This window comes from Lutra lutra, chromosome 6, assembly GCF_902655055.1.
Source record: "Lutra lutra chromosome 6, mLutLut1.2, whole genome shotgun sequence".
NCBI lineage: Eukaryota > Metazoa > Chordata > Mammalia > Carnivora > Mustelidae > Lutra > Lutra lutra.
Window position 1 is genome coordinate 34686970 of NC_062283.1, and position 18349 is coordinate 34705318.

The following is an 18349-nucleotide window of genomic DNA, read 5'->3' on the forward strand; positions in this document are numbered from 1 at the left end:
GAGTCCCACGTCGGGCTCCTTGCTCAGCAGGGAGCCTGCTTCTCCCTCTGCCTCTGCCCGCCACTCTGTCTGCCTGTGCTCGCTCTCTCTCCCTCTCTCTCTCTGACAAATAAATAAATAAAATCTTTAAAAAATAAAAATTAAAATTAAAAAATAAATAAATAAATAAATAAAGTGTTTTTCTTCTAGACCAAGAGTAGAAAACAGATACAGCGAATGTGTAGACCCCATACTCCCTCTGGTGGTCCTTTATGCTCATTAACTAGCCGTTTTCCAAAAGACTGGAAGTAAATACTAAATTAAGCATAAAATGAACTTGCTCCATTTAAGGATTATATATAGCCTTAAATGTTTAAGGTTCAACTGAGTACAGGCGCATTCTTTACATTAAAAAACATGAGATATAATCATTTTGAGTACTTGAATTTTAGTGTTTCAAATACTGCTAAAATATCCTTAGTAACCTGTTACACAGATTAGTTACAAGGGTGCATAAGGACCTACTATAATTAATTTTAAGCTGTCTCTTTTGACAGAAGAGTCTTTTACCTGGTATGTATCTTTTTCATAAATTAAGTCACACTTAAGTAGTTATTGATTTTATTTTTTTTAAGATTTTATTTATTTATTTGACAGAGAGATCACAAGTAGGCAGAGAGGCAGGCAGAGAGAGAGGAGAAGCAGGCTCCCCGCTGAGCAGAGAGGCTGATGCGGGGCTCAATCCCAGGACCCTGAGACCATGACCTGGGCTGAAGGCAGAGGTTGAACCCACTGAGCCACCGAGGCGCCCTTGGTTACTGTTTTTTTTTTGTTTTTGTATTTATTTATTTATTTATTTATTTATTTGACAGAGAGAGATCACAAGTAGGCAGAGAGGCAGGCAGAGAGAGAGGGGGAAGCAGGCTCCCCGCTGAACAGAGAGGCTGATGCGGGACTCGATCCCAGAACCCTGAGATCATGACCTGAGCCGAAGGCAGAGGCTTAACCCACTGAGCCACCCAGGCGCCCCCTTGGTTACTGTTTTTAAATCAATAGTTACTTTCATACTAACAACCACTTAATCTCCTATGTGTGTAGATTTCATTTTCTTTTATGCTTTGGGGATATATTATCAGAAGTTAAAAGTGCCCTGTAGATTGTTCCTCTCTCCTTGGCCATCTTGGCGACTGCTCTTGGTTGGGGTTTGTCCTGCATCTAAAGAAGATGGTGGCTGCACAGAAGAAAAAGTCACTGGAGTCGATTATCTCTGGGCTCCAACTCAATATAAGTGGACAGTACACGATGGAGTACAAGCAGACAAAATGATCAGAGATGGCCAAGCAAAACTGGTCATCCTAGCCAACAACTGCCTGCCTTGAGGAACTCTGAAATACAGTATGGTATCACGTTGGCCAAAACGTGTTCATTACTAAAGTGGCAGTAATACTGAATTGGACACAGCATGTGGAAAATACCAAAATACCAAAGTGTGCACCCTGGTTATCAATGATCCACACGATTCTGATATCATTAAAAACATGCCACAAAAGACTGTAAAAGTAAATCATGCAAACTTTTTCTTTAATGGGGTGCCTGTGTGGCTCAGCGGGTTAGGCCTTCGCCTTCGGCTCAGGTCATGATCTCAGGGTCCTGGGATCAAACCCCACATCTGGCTCTCTGCTTGGCAGGGAGCCTGCTTCCCCCTCTCTCTCTGCTTGCCTCTCTACTTGTAATCTCTCTGTCAAATAAATAAAATCTTTAAAAAATTTTTTTTCTTTAATAAAACTGGCCAGAGAGGGGCGCCTGGGTGGCTCGGTAGGTTAAGCCTCTGCCTTCGGCTCAGGTCGTGATCCCAGGGTCCTGGGATCGAGAGCCCCGCATCGCATCGCATCGGGCTCTCTGCTCAGCGGGGAGCCTGCTTCCCCCTCTCTCTCTGCCTGCCTCTCAGCATACTTGTGATCTCTGTCTGTCAAACAAATAAATAAAATCTTTAAAAAAAAAATAAATAAAACTGGCCAGAGATCGTTTGAAAAAACATAATGCACTGTAGAAAATTCAGAAATGTATAATAAAATAAAATCTAATTTATTAATCAGGTAGGTTAAAAAGTTTAAATAGTTTCAGGGTGCCTGTCTGGCTATGTCGGTGGAGCATGTGACTCTTGACCTCCAGGTTGTGGGTTCAAGCACAACACCAGGTGTACAGATTTCTTAAATCTTTTTTTTTTTTTTTAAGATTTTATTTATTTATTTGACAGACGGAGATCACAAGTAGGCAGAGAGGCAGGCAGGGGGGTGGGGGGAGCAGGCTCCCTGCTGAACACAGAGCCTGATGTATGACTCCATCCCAGGACCCTAGGATCAGGCTTTAACCCACTGAGCCACCCAGGTGCCCCAGATTACTTAAATCTTAAAAAAAAAAAAAAAAAAAAAAAAAAAGGTTCAAATAGTTTCAAATTATAAAATATACATATTTGTTTGTTCAGTATTAAGTAATTACAAAATATGGTGTGGCAAAATATGTACAATATAGATTTTTTTCTTGGGGTGCCTGGGTGGCTCAGGCAGTAAAGCGTCTGCCTGCTGCTCAGGTTAATGATACCAGGGTCCTGGGACCAAGTCCCAGTCGAGCTCCCTGCTCACAGGGAGCCTGCTTCTCCCTCTGCCTCTCTCATTAGTAAATAATAAAATCTTTTAAAAAAATATGTACAGATTTTTTCTTTAGGAATTGTGAAAAATTATAGTAAGGGCCTATATAGAGATATTCCAGTATAACATGCATATTACTGTCAAATAAAGCCAAATTCACGTCTAAGAGGATAATCTGATTTATTCCTCAAATTAGCTATTTTAATAAATGTCCTTGTTTTTTGTGGTTCTATTCATTCAAAAATAATTTGCCCACTCCCAAATTCAAAATTCAAAAGGAACCACACCTGAGGATAAAGGACTTAAACACACAGTGTTTACCATATAGATGTGAGACTTCATCTTATGCTTAATTTTGAAACTGAAATGTGGTTGATAATTTTATGATATGGTCTACCACAAGTTAAAGTGGACAAAAAAACTCAGTAAAATACCTAAAAACTGAATTTGGAAATGGGTTTTTAATTAAAAGGTACTTTATAAAGTTCCTAAATTATGCTTTTATATAAATAAAACTATGGAATATAAGTTTAATTTATCATATGTGGTATATTTAAATATCACCATAGGATACGATTATAATACTTATTATACATAGTAAATTACACACAGTAGTTAAAACTAGTATATTCCTATACACTTTAAAGAACCACCACCTAAATCATCCAAAACAATGAGGACCCCCAGACTTATAAGATTCCTTACAACTATTTATATAGAATAAAACCCACTCTACAGGACAAATCACTGTTCAGGCAACCTACCGTAAGTATCAAAAAGACAACTTAGCTTTAATAGCAATAATTTCTTCTACAGCTACAGAAAGATGATGTTCTTTCTTCTCTAGACTGATTCATTCTAAGCTAAGAAACTTTTAGGAAACTAAATATCCCAAAATATGTGTTCTCTTCCAATCCAAGAATAAACAGAAAATTGAAGTTTTAATTAGTTGCCTAATCCAGTATTTTACGTTTTTCATGTTGAACTGGTTAAAATTATGTTTTAAAAAAGAAATTCATCTAAACTACCATAACCAAAAAATTAAAGATTCAGGAAAATATTTGTTCTGTTAAATGTTGTAAAGACAAAGACCTCATAACATTTAAGCCCGTTGTTTCAGTGATAGAAAACATTTCATAAAGACAATCTTTGATTTTGTTTTTAAAAATCCCAGTCACAACAAGCCTATTGGTTAAAGCGTTCAGCTTAAATGGTGTTACTAACTAGCTAGGTAAATAGTAAAATTACAATTCAGTAAAATACTAATAAAGTAGCATAATTAAATCAAAACTATAACTTTGTTCTTAAGAAGTTACACTTCTATTAAATATAAATCATCCCCAGAAGATAGTAAAGACACATCAGAAAAAAATCGAGCTAAATCAGGTGTTATAAATAAATTTAAATATGTAAAAACTACATTTTAAAAATTGTTATATATTATTTTTAAATGTATTTTTTTCTGTAGATGCCTTACATTGGTCAGGGCCGTAACTGTAGATTAAGTGGAGGTCAGTTGGGAGAGAGACAAAGAGAAAATGGTAAGTGAAAGTATGTAAAATAAAGATTTCCTTAAAAGAATAAAAAATCTTTCAAGTCTATCCTTGAATTTTGATTCAAACACCAAGAGAGAAAGCTACTATAATTCTCTAAAGTAAAAAACCCTCGGGAGTTGGGGGGGGCAGAATTCCATAGACTTAAAAATACTTAACCGAAATATGCCTTAACTTTTCCCTTGTCCACAATCTAACAAAATGGTAAGACAATGAAAATAAACACTCCTGTCTATCCTCAGCGAGGCAAAGAAAGCTCCCATTCAACGCTAAGCCTTATTCCACTGGAAAACATCCTCCTGAAAAGTAAATCCAAAACCACGAGCTCAAACTACTTCATGCAGAATTTACTGAATGGCGGCCAAACGTTGTACACGCTGTCCTGAACCACAGCTATCTAGAGTTCTGCATTCTCCATTTACTTTGTACCTTACTATGCTTTTGCCACCACTGCAGAAACCGAACTGTTAAGTAAGACTACAGTGTTCCTCCAAGCTCGTCCTACACGCTGACCCCATCGAATGGCTGGGTTTGTTTTTAATCGATACTGGGTTTGGCTTCTATATGATCGCCAGCACAGCTTTTCAGACATCAGTGGAAGCAGTTCTAACGTTCTAGGAGTGAACCGAATGAGGAGCCCTAGAACAAGTTTTAACTGGCTTTCACCTGGCAAGAGAATAATCACCTGTTAGAACGGCGCTGCACTGGCACCCTCCAAGAGCAGCCGAGCACCGGGATGCTGTATCCCAGCCACTTGTCCCATGGCGGCAGGTGAAGGCGGAGAACACGCATTCACACCCACCGCCCGGGGAGCGCAAACCGAAAGCGAGGAGCGCAGCCGCGGGACACTCCGTTATCCTCGCCCGCCACGGGCCCCGCCAGGTGTGCGCGGCTCCATCGCGCCCGCGGCGTCCCGGCGCACCGCTCACCCCGGCTCGACTTCGCCCGCCGCCCGGGCCCCAAAAGGTGAAGTTTCTCTCCCGCCTGCGGCGGCTGCTGCTCACGCGCCGCCCGGCTCTCGGCGGGTCCCGCAGCCTGCTCCGGGCGGTCGCGGTCAGAGGCGCCGGGCCTCGGGCGAGTCGGGGACCGCCGACGGGAGCCGGAGCCGGGACCTGTCACCTCGGGCGGGAAACAAAAGCCGGGTGAGGACAAGCGGGCGCGACCGGCCTCGCCTCCGCGAGGGGGAGCGCGGCGGGGGCGGGGAGCGACTCTCGCGGCCGCCGGACTCCGCGCCTCCCAGAGGGAGTACCGGCCCCGCGCGCCGGCGGGGCACAGAGGGGTTCCGCAGTGGGGCTAGGGGCACCCGGCGCGCTCGCCTCGAGGCTTGCCCGGCACCGTTCGCCCCGAAGCGCCGCTCCAGGGGCTGGGAACCCGTGCGTGAGGGGGCGCCGCAGCGCGGCGGCCCCCGGACCGCGAAGGAGGGAATTCGGCTCCTGGGGCGCTCTGGCCGCCCGCCCCATCCCTAAGGCCATGGCGCCGGTACCTGTCGCAGTGGTTGCTCCTCGGCCCGGTCTCTCTCTGCCTCACCCGCGCGCTGCTCGGCCCCCAGCCCGCCCAGCAGGCCGTCCGCGCGCTGGACGCCGCCGCCCGAGACTGGCAGCGCCCGCGAACCGGCCCGAATCCCCCGGGCAGCGCCCGGCACGGTCCCGCCCCCGCCGGCCGCAGGACCCGCCTTCCATAGGGCCCTGGGGCTGTCAGTCCGCCCCCAAAAGGCGCGCGGGCTGTCGCTCCGCCTGTCCGGATTGGTGGCCGCGCGCCGTCCATGCAAATAAGACCCCGCCCCCGTCCATTTGCACCTCCGCCTTAGTGTAAACTCCGCCTCTCCACAGCAGCCCACGTGTCTGGCCCTTGGCCTTTGTGGGGCGGGAGGGAAGGGATGGAGGAAACTGACCGACGCCCCCTCACACCATCTCTTACCTCCAGAGAAACTCATGCCTAAACAAGCTAGTTGACTTCACATCTGAATAGTATCTCTGAAAGCTCTGCCCTCCTGTTTACCCGGCCTCGGAGGATGGAGAGGGGTAGGCCTGGCTGCTTGTGTCAGGTAAGCGGACTAGGTTAGTGCCAGGAAGTCAAAGATGCCCAGTTGAGCCTGGGGAAATCCCACTTTGAGACCGAGTTTAGCACGCAGCATTTCCCATGGACACTAAGTGACTGTGAAGACAGTGCTTGGCTGTGGCTTTCTGCCGTTCAAGCGTGAGATACGAGGCGATTGAGACGGCAAAGGGCCTTAAAAAATGTTTGTGTTCTCTGATCGCCTCCTGTCGCACCCCACCCCTGCCATCAACAAAGGGTAGACCTGCTGAACAAACTCTCCTTAAGGAGGAGCCAAGCTCCTCCAGCCGGAAGGCTGGCTCCCTCTGCTAGTTCCCCATAGAGATTCAGATGAGGGGTTTGAGTTGGCCGCACCTGGCCTTTAGGGGATAACTAAGTCAATCCCCTCACTGTTAAGGAAACTGAAACCTAAAGTCCCATAGCTATGGAGCTTAATAGTCACCTGTGGAAACCTGATGTCTCATAACCAGATCAGAAGCCACATCTCTTAGCTCCAAATCTGCTCTCTGCATTATGTCATGTTGGTCATTTAGGTATTTCTGAAGAACCTCTTCAACAAATCACCATCACCGCCTTCAGGAGGTGGTGCCTGCAGAGAGGGCAACTAGAACCAACACTGAAACCTCCTCAAGGGCAAGGGACCTGGCTTAATGCCTGAAAGTTTCGCTCTTTACCAGATGCCACTGAAACAATTGATTCATGCATTAATTCAACAAGACACTGGTGATTAAACCCAAACCCAACCTTTTATTCTTCAATGATTTGCTCTAAAAGTTTCCAACACAAGCTGATTAAGAATCTACCAACAGGGGAGCCTGGGTGGCTTGGTAAAGTGTGGGACTTGATCTAAGGGTTGTGAAATCAATTCCCCCAACCGGCTCTGGGAGTCCGCGTGTTCCTCTCCCTCTGCTCCTCCCCTTTCTTGTGTGCATGCGCTCTCTCAAATAAATTAATTTAAGAAAAGAATCTACTAATAATAGCAAGTGCTGTGTGCAGAGTATACATAGGTGAAAAGACACTGCGACAGCCCTTGAAAGCTTTAGCCAAGGAAATAGAAACATCCACAGCACCTGTCAATACCACTTACATTACAGTGGGCAGCTCGAAGAAGAAGCAATTGGCCCTTCCTGGAAAAAGCAGGGAAGGCTTCACGGGAGAGGTGACAGTAGAGCTGACTCCTAAAAGATGGAGTCTTCAAAGATGGTGTTTGCCAGACGGAGGGATGTAGAAGAGGAAGGAAGGGGATTCCCGGACTCCAGAGGATAGTGTGAGCATAAAGCACGCAGACCTGGAAAAGCCTGGTAATTGAGGGAACAGCGTGGAGAAATATGGGCAAATCTGCAGGGCTGTGTGGTCATGTCACATGCTCTGGGACCAGGCTCTTCCAGGAGGAAGACAGAAAGGCCCCGGAGGCTGCCAGGCTGTGTTGTAACACACCGCAGCAAACAACAACAGGGCCTGTAGATACAGCTGCAGGCTTTTTTTTTTTCTAGGCCAGAGTCTGTGGGGAACAGTCAGTTCCACAGTTCTGATGGCAGCCTGGCTGGCCCCACCCACTCTCTCAGAAAACCACTCCGGTCACTGCACTTGCCCTCCTTGGCATTTGGAAACACGTGTGCTTGCAATTTCCCCAAACACTGCTGCCCTTCAGAACTCAAAGATAACGTGGGCTATGGCTGCAGACACCTTTTCTAATGCATAGGGCGGTTCTTTGCAGGGCCTGTTACCAAGGCTGGCTTCAGGGGCTTGTGACCTGCACTTGCTTTCATGCTCTGCTGTCACTGTGTTGAGATTCTTCATAATTTTTCAACATTGCATTTTCACTTTGCGCTGGGACCTGCAAATTATGTAGCCGGTCCTACCTGTCACTGTCACTGGTAATTCTGTGATCCTGCTCAAATCATATCTCATTTTTAAAGTACTTGGCATTCACTAGGTTTATTCACATGCACTGTATCACTTGAGTCTCACAATGAAAATGTGGGGTAGGTCTGCGTTACTAGCCCTATTTATTAGCCAGGAAAACTGAAGTTTGGCTAACTTCTCCAGGTAGCGCCTCAAGGAGTGGCAAAGCTTGTATTTGAACTTAGCCCACACAAGCCCTATTCCATCTGCTATGGAGCTACCTGTTGTTGATTTTAAAATCCTTTCAAAGACAGATTTGCACAGGAAGGATGTAGTGGGGTTTTCTGTTTTTGTTTTTGTTTTAAGTAAGCTCTACACCCAACATGGGGCTTGAACTCATGACCCTGAGATCAAGAGTTGCATGCTCTAACGGCTGAGGCAGAGAGGTGCCCCGAGGATGCATTGTTTTAAGAGTCAGAACACGTGGTGGAGTGAATATATGTCATTTCATGGCTTCTTATCACATCTGCACAATTTTTCACTAATTTTGAAAAAAATTCACCCATTGTATGTTTAAATACTGTTTCTGACTCTTTCCTTCTGGGCCCCCAGCTGAAATACCTATTAGACCTTCTCACTACATCCTTTTATTTTCATTTTTTCTATCTTTTGTTCTTCAATGCTATGTTCTAAAAGTTTCTTGTGACTACTTTTCACTTCACTAATTCTGTCTTCAGCTTTTTTTTTTTTTTAATATTTTATGTATTTATTTAACAGAGAGCGATACAGCGAAAGAGGGAACATAAGCCGGGGGGTAGAGGGAAGCATGGTGAGAAAGGGAGAAACAGACTTCCCGCCGAGCAGAGAGCCTGTTGTGGGGCTCCATGTGGGGCTGGATGCAGGGCTCTATGTGGAGATCGATATAGGGCTCCATCCCAAGAGCAGAATCATGACCTGAGCCGAAGGCAGACACTAATGACTGAGCCACCCAGGCGCCCCTTTAAAAAGCCTTTAGCTTTGGAGCACCTGGGTGGCTCAGTGGGTTAAAGCCTCTGCCTTCAGCTCAGGTCATGATCTCAGGGTCCTGGGATCGAGCCCCGCATCGGGATCTCTGCTCAGCAGTGAGCCTGCTTCCTCCTCTCTCTGCCTGCCTCTCTGCCTACTTGGGATCTCTGTCTGTCAAATAAATAAATAAAATCTTAAAAAAAAAATAAAAAGCCTTTAGCTTTTTAAAAAATTCTCCTCTTGGGGTACCTGACATGCAACTCTTGATCTCAAGCTCATGAGTTCAAGCCCCACATTGGGTGTGGGGTCTACTTAAAAAAAAAAAAATTATCTTCTCAAACCCATCCATCAAGCTCTTAATTAGTTTTTTGGTTTGTCTGGGTTTGGTTTTGTTTTGTTTTTTGTTTTGTTTTATTTTTCGTATTTTTTATTAGTTTTTAAAGATTTTATTTATTTATTTGACAGAGAGAGATCACAAGTAGGCAGAGAGGCAGGCAGAGAGAGAGAGAGAGAGAGAGGGAAGCAGTCTCCCCGCCAAGCTGAGAGCCCAACGTGGGACTCGATCCCAGTACCCTGAGATCATGACCTGAGCCGAACGAAGGCAGAGGCTTAATCCACTGAGCCACCGAGGCGCTCCCTGTTTTGTTTTTTAGTTCCAAAATTTCTAATTGGGTCTTTTTCAGATCTGCTCTGTCACTTCTTATATTTCTTATATCTCTTGACTTGCTATAATTTTCAAGCTCAGCTTTTTTCTCTTTAAACAGAGAAAGTATAGTTGTTTTATGGCTTCTGTCTATTAATTTCAATCTAGTGTCCCTATGGGCCTGCTTCCGTTGTCAGTTTTAAACTACTGGTTCTTCCTCATGTTGTTTTATCTCCTCATGTACCTGGTTATATTTTGGACATTGTATTTGAAAAATCATTTGAGGCAACAATAATAATATCTTCCTCCCAAAAGGATTTCCAGTGGTTTCTGCAGGCATCTGGGGACACTAGCAAGCTAGGATCACCTTAACTCAGTTTCAGGGCTTCTGATTTTCTGAGCATTCCAGATGACTTGAAGCTGAAGGACAATTTGTGGGACAGTTTGTTTATTTATGTTTCCTCCTTACCCCATGTTGCAGTTCTTTGAGGTTCTAGTCAAAGATTGGGAGTTGTTTTAGTCATATATTGTTTCACAGCAAACTATCCCAAAATTTAGCAGTTTAAAGCAGATGTCAGTGGACTTTTTCTTAAAGGGCCAGATGGTAAATATTTTAGATTTGCAGGTCATATGGTCTCTGTTACAACTACTCAGCTCTGTCATTATAGTTCAAATTAACCATAGACCATACATGAATGAATGGAATGGCTGTGTTCTAATAAAACTTTATTTACAGGGGCACCTGGGTGGCTCAGTGGGTTAAGCCTCTGCCTTCGGCTCAGGTCATGATCTCAGGGTCCTGGGATCGAGCCCCGCATCGGAATCTCTGCTCAGCAGTGAGCCTGCTTCCTCCTCTCTCTGCCTGCCTCTCTGCCTACTTGTGATCTCTCTCTCTGTCAAATAAATAAATTAAAAAAAAAAAAAAACAACTTTATTTACAAAGCCAGGCAGTCATTCCCAAGCTTATAAAAAAACATGAGTGTAAAACCCACAACTAACATCATGCTTAATAGTGAAAGACTAGATACCTTCTCCAAGAAAAAGACAAGGAACAAGACAAGGATATCCCCTCTTGCCACTTCTATTTAATATTGTATTGGAGGTTTTAGCCAGATGATTAGGCAAGAAATAGAAATTAAAAGGCATCCAGATTGGAAAGGAAGAAATAAAACTATCTCTACTCACAGATGACATGATCTTGTATACAGAAAATACTAAAGAGGAGTGCCTGGTTGGTTTAGACCGTTAAGTGTCCGACTCTTGATTTCAGCTCAGGTCATGGTTTCAAGATCCTGAGATAGAGCCCTGTGTTGGGCTCCATGCTCAGCAGGGAGTCTGCTTCTCTCCCTTTCCCTCTGCTCCTCCCCTAGCTCACTCTCCTGTGCTAGCTCTCTCTCTCTAAAATAAATAAATAAATAATATTCTTTTTAAAATAAAAATTTTTAAAAAAGAAAATACTAGGGCGTCTGGGTGGCTCATTCATTAAGCGTCTGTCTTTGCTTCAAGTCGAAGCCCCGCATCCGGCTCCCTGCTCCACCGGAAGCCTGCTTCTCCCTCTCCTACTCCCCTTGCTTGTGCTCCCTCTCTCAGTGTGTCTCTCTGTCAAATAAAGAAATAAAATCTTAAAAAAAAAAAAAAAAGAAAAGAAAATACTAAGGAATCCACATAAAAACTATTAGAACTATTAAGTGAATTCAGGGGCACCTGACTGGCTCAATCAGTAGAACATGTGACTCTTGATCTTGGGGTTGTGAGTTTAAGTTCCACGTTGGGGGTAGAGCTTACTTAAAAAAATAATAATAAATGAATTCAGCAAGTTTGTAGGAAACAAGGCAAGTCACAAAAACCAATTATATTTCTATACACTTCCAGTGAACAATGCAAAAATGAAATTAAAGAAAAATTTCATTTATAGTAGCTGAAAAAGAATAAAACACGGGGGCGCCTGGTTGGCTCAATCCTGGTAGAGCATGTGACTCTTGATCTTGGAGTCATTAGTTCAAGCCCCACGTTGTGTGTAGAGCTTACTTTAAAAAATAATCATAGGGGCACCTGACTGACTCAGTTGGTGTAACATGAGACCCTTGATCTGGGGGTTGTGGGTTTGAGCCCCATGTTGGGAATAGTGATTACTTAAAAATAAAATATTGGAGAGCCAGTGTGTCTCAGTTGGTTGGGCATCTGCCTTTGGCTCAGATCATGATCTCAGGGTCCTGGAATTGAGTCCCGCATTGAGCTCCCGGCTTAGCAGGAAGTCTGCTTCTCCCTCTCCCCCTACCACTCCCCCTGCTAGCACTCTCTCTCTCTCTCTCTCAAATAGATAAATTAAAAAAAAAAACAACTTTAAAGTAAATAAATAAATCTTAAATAATAATAATAATAAAATACTTAGGAATAAATTTAACAAAGGTCACAAAATTATACTCTGAAAACTACAAAACATTGTTGAAAGAAATTGAAGAAGACGTATGTAATCAGAGAAATGTTCTATATCCATGCATCAAAAGACTTAACATTGTTAAGATGGGAATACTTCCCAAATTATCTACAAATTCAATGCAATCCAATCAGAGTCCCAGCTGACTTCATTATAGAAATCAACAAGTTGATTCTAAAATTCATATAGAATTACAAGGAACCCAGAATAGCCAGAACAGTATTTAAAAAGAAAAATGGGGCACCTGGGTGGTTGAGTCAGTTAAGCATCTGACTCTTGATTTCAGTTTCAGTTGTGATCTCAGGGTTGTGGGATCGAGCCCGAAGTCAGGCTTCCCCCTACCCCGCTCAGCAGGGAGTCTGCTTCTCTTTCCCTTTCCCCATGCCCCTCCACCTGCATCCTTTCTCTCTCTCTCTCTCTCAAATAAATAGGTAAATCTTTTTTAAACAAGAAAAAGAAAAACAGGGGGTGCTTGGCTGGCTCAGTCAGTAGAGCATGTAACTCTTGTTTTCAAGATTTTGAGTTTGAGCCCCAGGTTGAGTATAAAGATTGTTTAAAAATAAAATCTTTAAAAATAAATATATAGTAAACAAATAAATAAAAAGAAGAACACGGGGCGCCTGGCTGTTTCGGTCAGTAGAACATGCAACTCTTGATCTTGGGGTTGTGAAGCTTACTTAAAAAAATAAATAAGTAAATAGAAAAATTAGAAGGACTCACATTTCCTGATTTCAAAATGTATTACAAAGCAACAGTAACTAATACTTGGTACTGGTACAAGGATAGACATGTAGATCAATGAAATGGAATCAAGAGTCCAGAAATAAACCCACACATCCATGGTCAACTGATTTTCAATAAGACTACTAAGCATTGGTGAATAGGTGGAGAAGTTGGAAGCCTTGTGCATTGCCAGTGGGTTGTAAAATAGTACTGGTTCTATGGAAAATAGTTTGGTACTTCCTAAAATGTTAAACATCTAATTAGCATATGACCCAGCAATTCCACTCTTGGATATATACCCAAAAGAACTGAAAACAGGGACTCAAACAGGTACTTGTACACTAACCTATATATTAGCATCATTCATAATAGCCATTATGAATAGCCATTCATAATAGAAGGTCTAGCAACCGATGCTCAAAAGAGCCCAAATGTCTATCAGCTGATGAACAGATAAACAAAATGTGGTTTATCCATACAATGAAATATTATTTTGCCATTAAAAAGAACAAAGTACTGATAGAAGCAATGATATAGATGATCCTCAAAGATGTTACACTAAGTTTAAAAAGATAATCACAAAAGACTGCATATTATATTATTCCATTCATATGAAAGACAGAAGACTGGAAGTAGATTGGTGACTGCTAGGGACTGGGAGTATAGGGGAAGGGTACAGGGTTTCTTTTTGAGGTGATAAAAATATTCTAAGGTTGATTGTGTGATAGTTGTATATATATGTGAACATACTAAAGACCACTGAGTTGCATACTTAAAAGTGGGTAAATTGGGGCTGCCTGTGTGGCTCAGTTAGTTAAGCATCTGCCTTCAGCTCAGGTCATGATCCCAGGATTCTGGGATTGAGCCCCGTGTCAGGCTCCCTGCTTAGTGAGAAGTCTGCCTCTCCTTCTCTCTCCCTCCCCCTGCTTGTGTTCTCTCTCGCTCTCTGTCTTTCAAGTAAATAAAATCTTTTTTAAAAATGGGTGAAATATATGGAATGTGAATTGTTTTTCAATAAAGCAGTTAAAAAAAAAAAAAAGAGGGGCACCCGGGTGGCTCAGTGGATTAAGCCTCTGCCTTCAGCCCAGGTCTGGTCTCAGGGTCCTGGAATCGAGCCCCACATTGGGCTCTCTGCTCAGTGGGGAGCCTGCTTCCCCCCTCTCTCTCTGCCTGCCTCTTTGCCTACGTGTGATCTCTTTCTTTGTCAAATAAATAAATAAAAATCTTAAAAAAAAAAAAAGAAAGAAAGAAAGAAAGAAAAGGCAGCCATCTGTGGGCCATAATTTGCTTACTCCTGACCTAAAACAATAACTATTCTAGGGATACCTGTGTGGCTCAGTCAGCTAAACAACTGACTCTTGGTTTCAGCTCAGGTCATGGTCTCAGGCTCAGGAGATCAAGCCCCACATCGGGCTCTGTGCTTAGTGCAGAGTCTGTTTGGGACTCTTTCTTCCTTTCCCTCCGCCTCCCCTCCTCAAATAAATAAATAAATAAATAAATATTTTTTTAAATTAAATTAAAAAAAATTTTTTTAAACTATTCTATTTAGTTGCTCACAATGCTGCAGTTTGGAGCAGTGACAACTGGTCTCTGTGTGGCATCACCTAGGGAAGCTTGACCAGTCCTGAATGATCTACTGCCAACATGGCCTTACTCAAATGGAGGGCAAGTGGGACCTCAGCTGGGATATTGGTGAGGGTCCTAGGTTCTTCTCCATATGGTTTCTCCATGAGGGTAGGTTGGGTTTGTCACAGTATGGTTGTCTCAAGATAATTGGACCTTTACATGATGACTGGTTTCCTCTAAAGAGCAAATTTGGAAGCTTCCAGCCCTTCTAAAGGTTTATATCTGGAACCAACAGTGTCATTTCCACCATGTTATGTTGGTGAAAGCAGGTCACGGGCCACCAGGTTCAAGGGGAGGGAACTAATAATGATGTGAGTATAGATATATGGTTTACTGGAAGTCACTAAAATAATAATCAATCAGTCTTCCCTCTGTCCCCTAATGTTTCACTTCTTCCCCCATGCAAAACAGACTCACCACCCCTTTAGACCACCCGCACACCCCGCAGAATCTCACCTCATAGCTCTACCAGAATTGGGTTTGAGGTCCATAATTTCATGATCTGAATCAAATCTAGGTATGAATGAGATTTCTCAAGTGATCCTCCTCTGTTTCTGACAACCTTTGAACTAAAGAGACAAGTTATCTGCTCCCCATAGGAAAACCCCTAAATATATTCCTCTTTAAAAAGGAGGAACTGGAGACACCTGGGAGGCTCAGTCAGTTAAGTGGCTGCCTTCAGCTCAGGTGATGATCCTAGCGTCCCAGGTTGAGCCCTACATGGGGCTCCTCTCTCGGCAGGGAGCCTACTTCTCCCTCTGCCTGCTTTGCCTGCCGTTCCCCCTGCTTGTGCTCTCTGTCTCTCTATTAAATAAATAAAAAATATTTTTTAAAAATTTTTAAAAAAAATTAAAAGGAGGAACTGGCAGAAACATAGCAGCCGCAAGTCCATAGCAATTCTAAAATCCAACTGGGTACACATCACCTTCCTTAGTTAGCTCCCATTTCTTCTGGTAGTTGGACTTACTACTGGCAACTTGCTTTCCCCAGAGCCAAAATATGGAACCAGCCTTCTTAAGTCTTCAACAAGACCAGGTACAACATTGCTTCCATCACATTCTATTGGGTAAAATGGATCACAGAGCCCGCTCAGAGTTAAGGGGAGTACATGGAGCATGAATACCCATGCCCATGGTTCATCGGGGATTATCAAAGTAATAGTCTGCCACACAGGTGGTTTCTTTTTATTTATTTATTTATTTGATGGATTACAAGTAGGCAGAGAGGCAGGCAGAGAGAGAGAGGAGGAAGCAGGCTCCCCGCTGAGCAGAGAGCCCCATGTGAGGCTTGATCCCAGGAGCCTGGGATCATGACTTGAGCGGAAGGCAGAGGCTTTAACCCACTGAGCCACCCAGGTGCCTCTACCACAGGGGTGGTTTATCAGAGTCTCCAACCTTGGTAGGCTCTGCATTCCAACTTTGTACCCTTAATCCTAATAAGCTTTTGAAAGCACAGCTCAACCTCTCTGATGACTCAAACTGGCAAATGCCCCTGAACAAGAGCAGCCCCAACTGCTGGACTCACTTCTCTGCTTGGGATGCCAACTTTAATAAATAAAAATGCAGGACATCCAGTTAAATTTGAATTTTGAATAAACAACCGCTTTTTAGTATGAGTATTCCAGAAGTATGGCATGGGCACACTTATGCTAAAAAATAATTTCTTGTTTATCTGAAATTCAAATTGGACTGGGACATGCACTAAAAAAAAAAAAAAATTGTTGGTTATCTGAAATTCAAATATACCTGAAAGTCCTGTATTTTATCTGGCAGCTCTGATCTCCCTGGATTCCTATCTTTTCATGTATCTTGGTTCAGTAATTCCTCACTATCTTCTTATATTTTTGATGCTTTTAAGATTTTTAAAAAGATTTTCTTTATTTAATTGATAGAAAGAGACAGCTAGAGAGGGAACACAAGCAGGGGCAGTGGGAGAAGGAGAAGCAGGCTTCCCATTGGGCAGGGAGTCAGATGGCAGGATCCATCCCAGAACCCTGGGACCATGACCCAAGCTGAAGGCAGACACTTAACGACTGAGCCACCCAGGGGCCCCAATGCTTTTAAATTTAAAAATATTTGGGGATGCCTGGGTGGCTCAGTCAGTTAAGTGCCTTCTGGGCAGGTCATGATCTCAGGGTCCTGGGATGAGAGATGAGTCTGCTTCTCCCTCTGCCTGCTGCTCCCCTGCTTGCGCGCTCACTCTCTCTTTCTCTCTGACAAATAAATAAAATCTTTTAAAAAAATATTTTAAAATATTTTAAGATTTATTGTAGTTGTCTCTGACAGGAGAATTGGTCCATATTCTAAGTGGCTTTTCTGTATTTGGAAGAATTCCCCTATAATGAGGTTTTGGTTTTTTTTTTTTTAAGATTTTATTTATTCATTTGACAGACAGAGATCACAAGTAGGCAGAGAGGCAGGCAGAGAGAGAGGAAGGGAAGCAGGCTCCCTGCTGAGCAGAGAGCCGGATGCTGGGCTCCATCCCAGGACCCTGAGATCATGACCTGAGCTGAAGGAAGAGACTTGAACCCATTGAGCCATCCAGGCGCCCCTCCCCTATTATGAGTTTTGTCCTCAACCTGTAAGTCAGAACTCTAATTCCCAGCCTTCCTGGCAACTAGAATATGGACATGTGACCTAACTCTACCAATCACACACCCAAGGGAGACTTCAATTTGGAAGAGCAGAACATGAGGCTTGGTGAAGGATTCCCACTCTATCTTGGACAGCTGGCTATAAAAAATTCAGTTTTTTAAAATGAGACAAATCTATGTATACTGTAGCATAGATTGTTGGTTATTCCCTGATATCCATTCTCCTCAGGGCAACTGGGTGGCTCAGTCAGTACAGCGTCTGCTTTTGGCTCAGGTTGTAATCTCAGGGTCTTGGGATCGAGCCCCCCATTGGGCTCCCTGCTCAGTAGGGAATCTGCTTAACCCTCTCCCTTTGTGCTCTCTCTTAAATAAGTAAAATCTTAAAAAAAAAAAAAAAAGGAAAAACTATTCCCCTCATCTCCTGATTTTCAACATGGTACATAGCTACCTGAAATAAAGAATATTTCCCAGGGGCACCTGGCTGGCTCAGTTGGTAGAATATGTGAGTCTTGATCTCAGGGGCATGAGTTCAAGCCCCACATTGAGCATGGAGGCTACTTAAAAGAAAAAAAAAATGTTTCCCAGCCTCCCTTACAACTAGGTGCGTCCCTATGTTCCAGCCAATGAGAGTTGAGCAGAAAACTCATGGGAAGTATCACTAATGGGAGGAAGCATGTACCTCTCTTTCCATTTCTCTTTCTGTTGGCTAGATGCAGATGTAATGGGTGGAGCTCAGACAGCCATTTTGGACCATGAAGTAGGGCCCTATGCTGAGCATGTCACAGCAAAAGGCAGAAGGACACTGATAATTGTCAGGTCGTAGTGTTGCCTGGCTACTTACTTCTAGATTTTATCAGTAAGAGATAAATCAATGTCCAATCTTACAAGGCACTGGTATTTTGAATTTTCTGTCACTCACAGCTGAATATAGTCTTAAATGATACACCTATTGATGTGGAATGATTTCTAAGATAAATTGTTAAGTGAAAAAAGCAAGGTACAGAACAATGTATGCAGTATGGTGCTTTTTGGGGGGAAAATGCAAATAGATAGATCTATGTTTGTATATGAGCAACCTTTTCCAAAAGGATATACTGTTTGAATATTTACTATGCGCACAAATTACCTATTCAAAAGCTAACTTTAAAAAAAAATAAAAAATCTAAAACTAGTTAATAGGGTCCCCTGGGTGGCTCAGTCGGTTAAGCATCTGCCTTCGGCTCAGGTCATGATCCCAGGGTC

At 43.3% G+C, this 18349-nt stretch overlaps 1 protein-coding gene across 7 annotated transcripts in view; it reads right to left on the reverse strand.

Annotated features, from left to right (window-relative positions):
• The window catches only part of LOC125102683 (uncharacterized), a 66845-nt gene extending 60505 nt beyond the window's left edge, over window positions 1-6340 (reverse strand). For 3 of the 7 annotated variants that reach the window (XM_047734085.1, XM_047734084.1, XM_047734086.1), the window contains exons 1-2: window positions 5664-6280; window positions 4866-5292 (exon numbers count right to left, since the gene is read on the reverse strand). In XM_047734085.1, the coding sequence (XP_047590041.1) occupies window positions 4866-5292; window positions 5664-6113 (877 nt within the window). In that variant the 5' untranslated portion in view covers window positions 6114-6280. Of the gene's footprint in view, window positions 1-4865; window positions 5300-5663 lie in introns of all 7 variants that reach the window. The other 4 variants (XM_047734088.1, XM_047734083.1, XM_047734089.1 and 1 more) reach the window with 4 other exon arrangements.
• Window positions 6341-18349: the final 12009 nt, after the last annotated feature.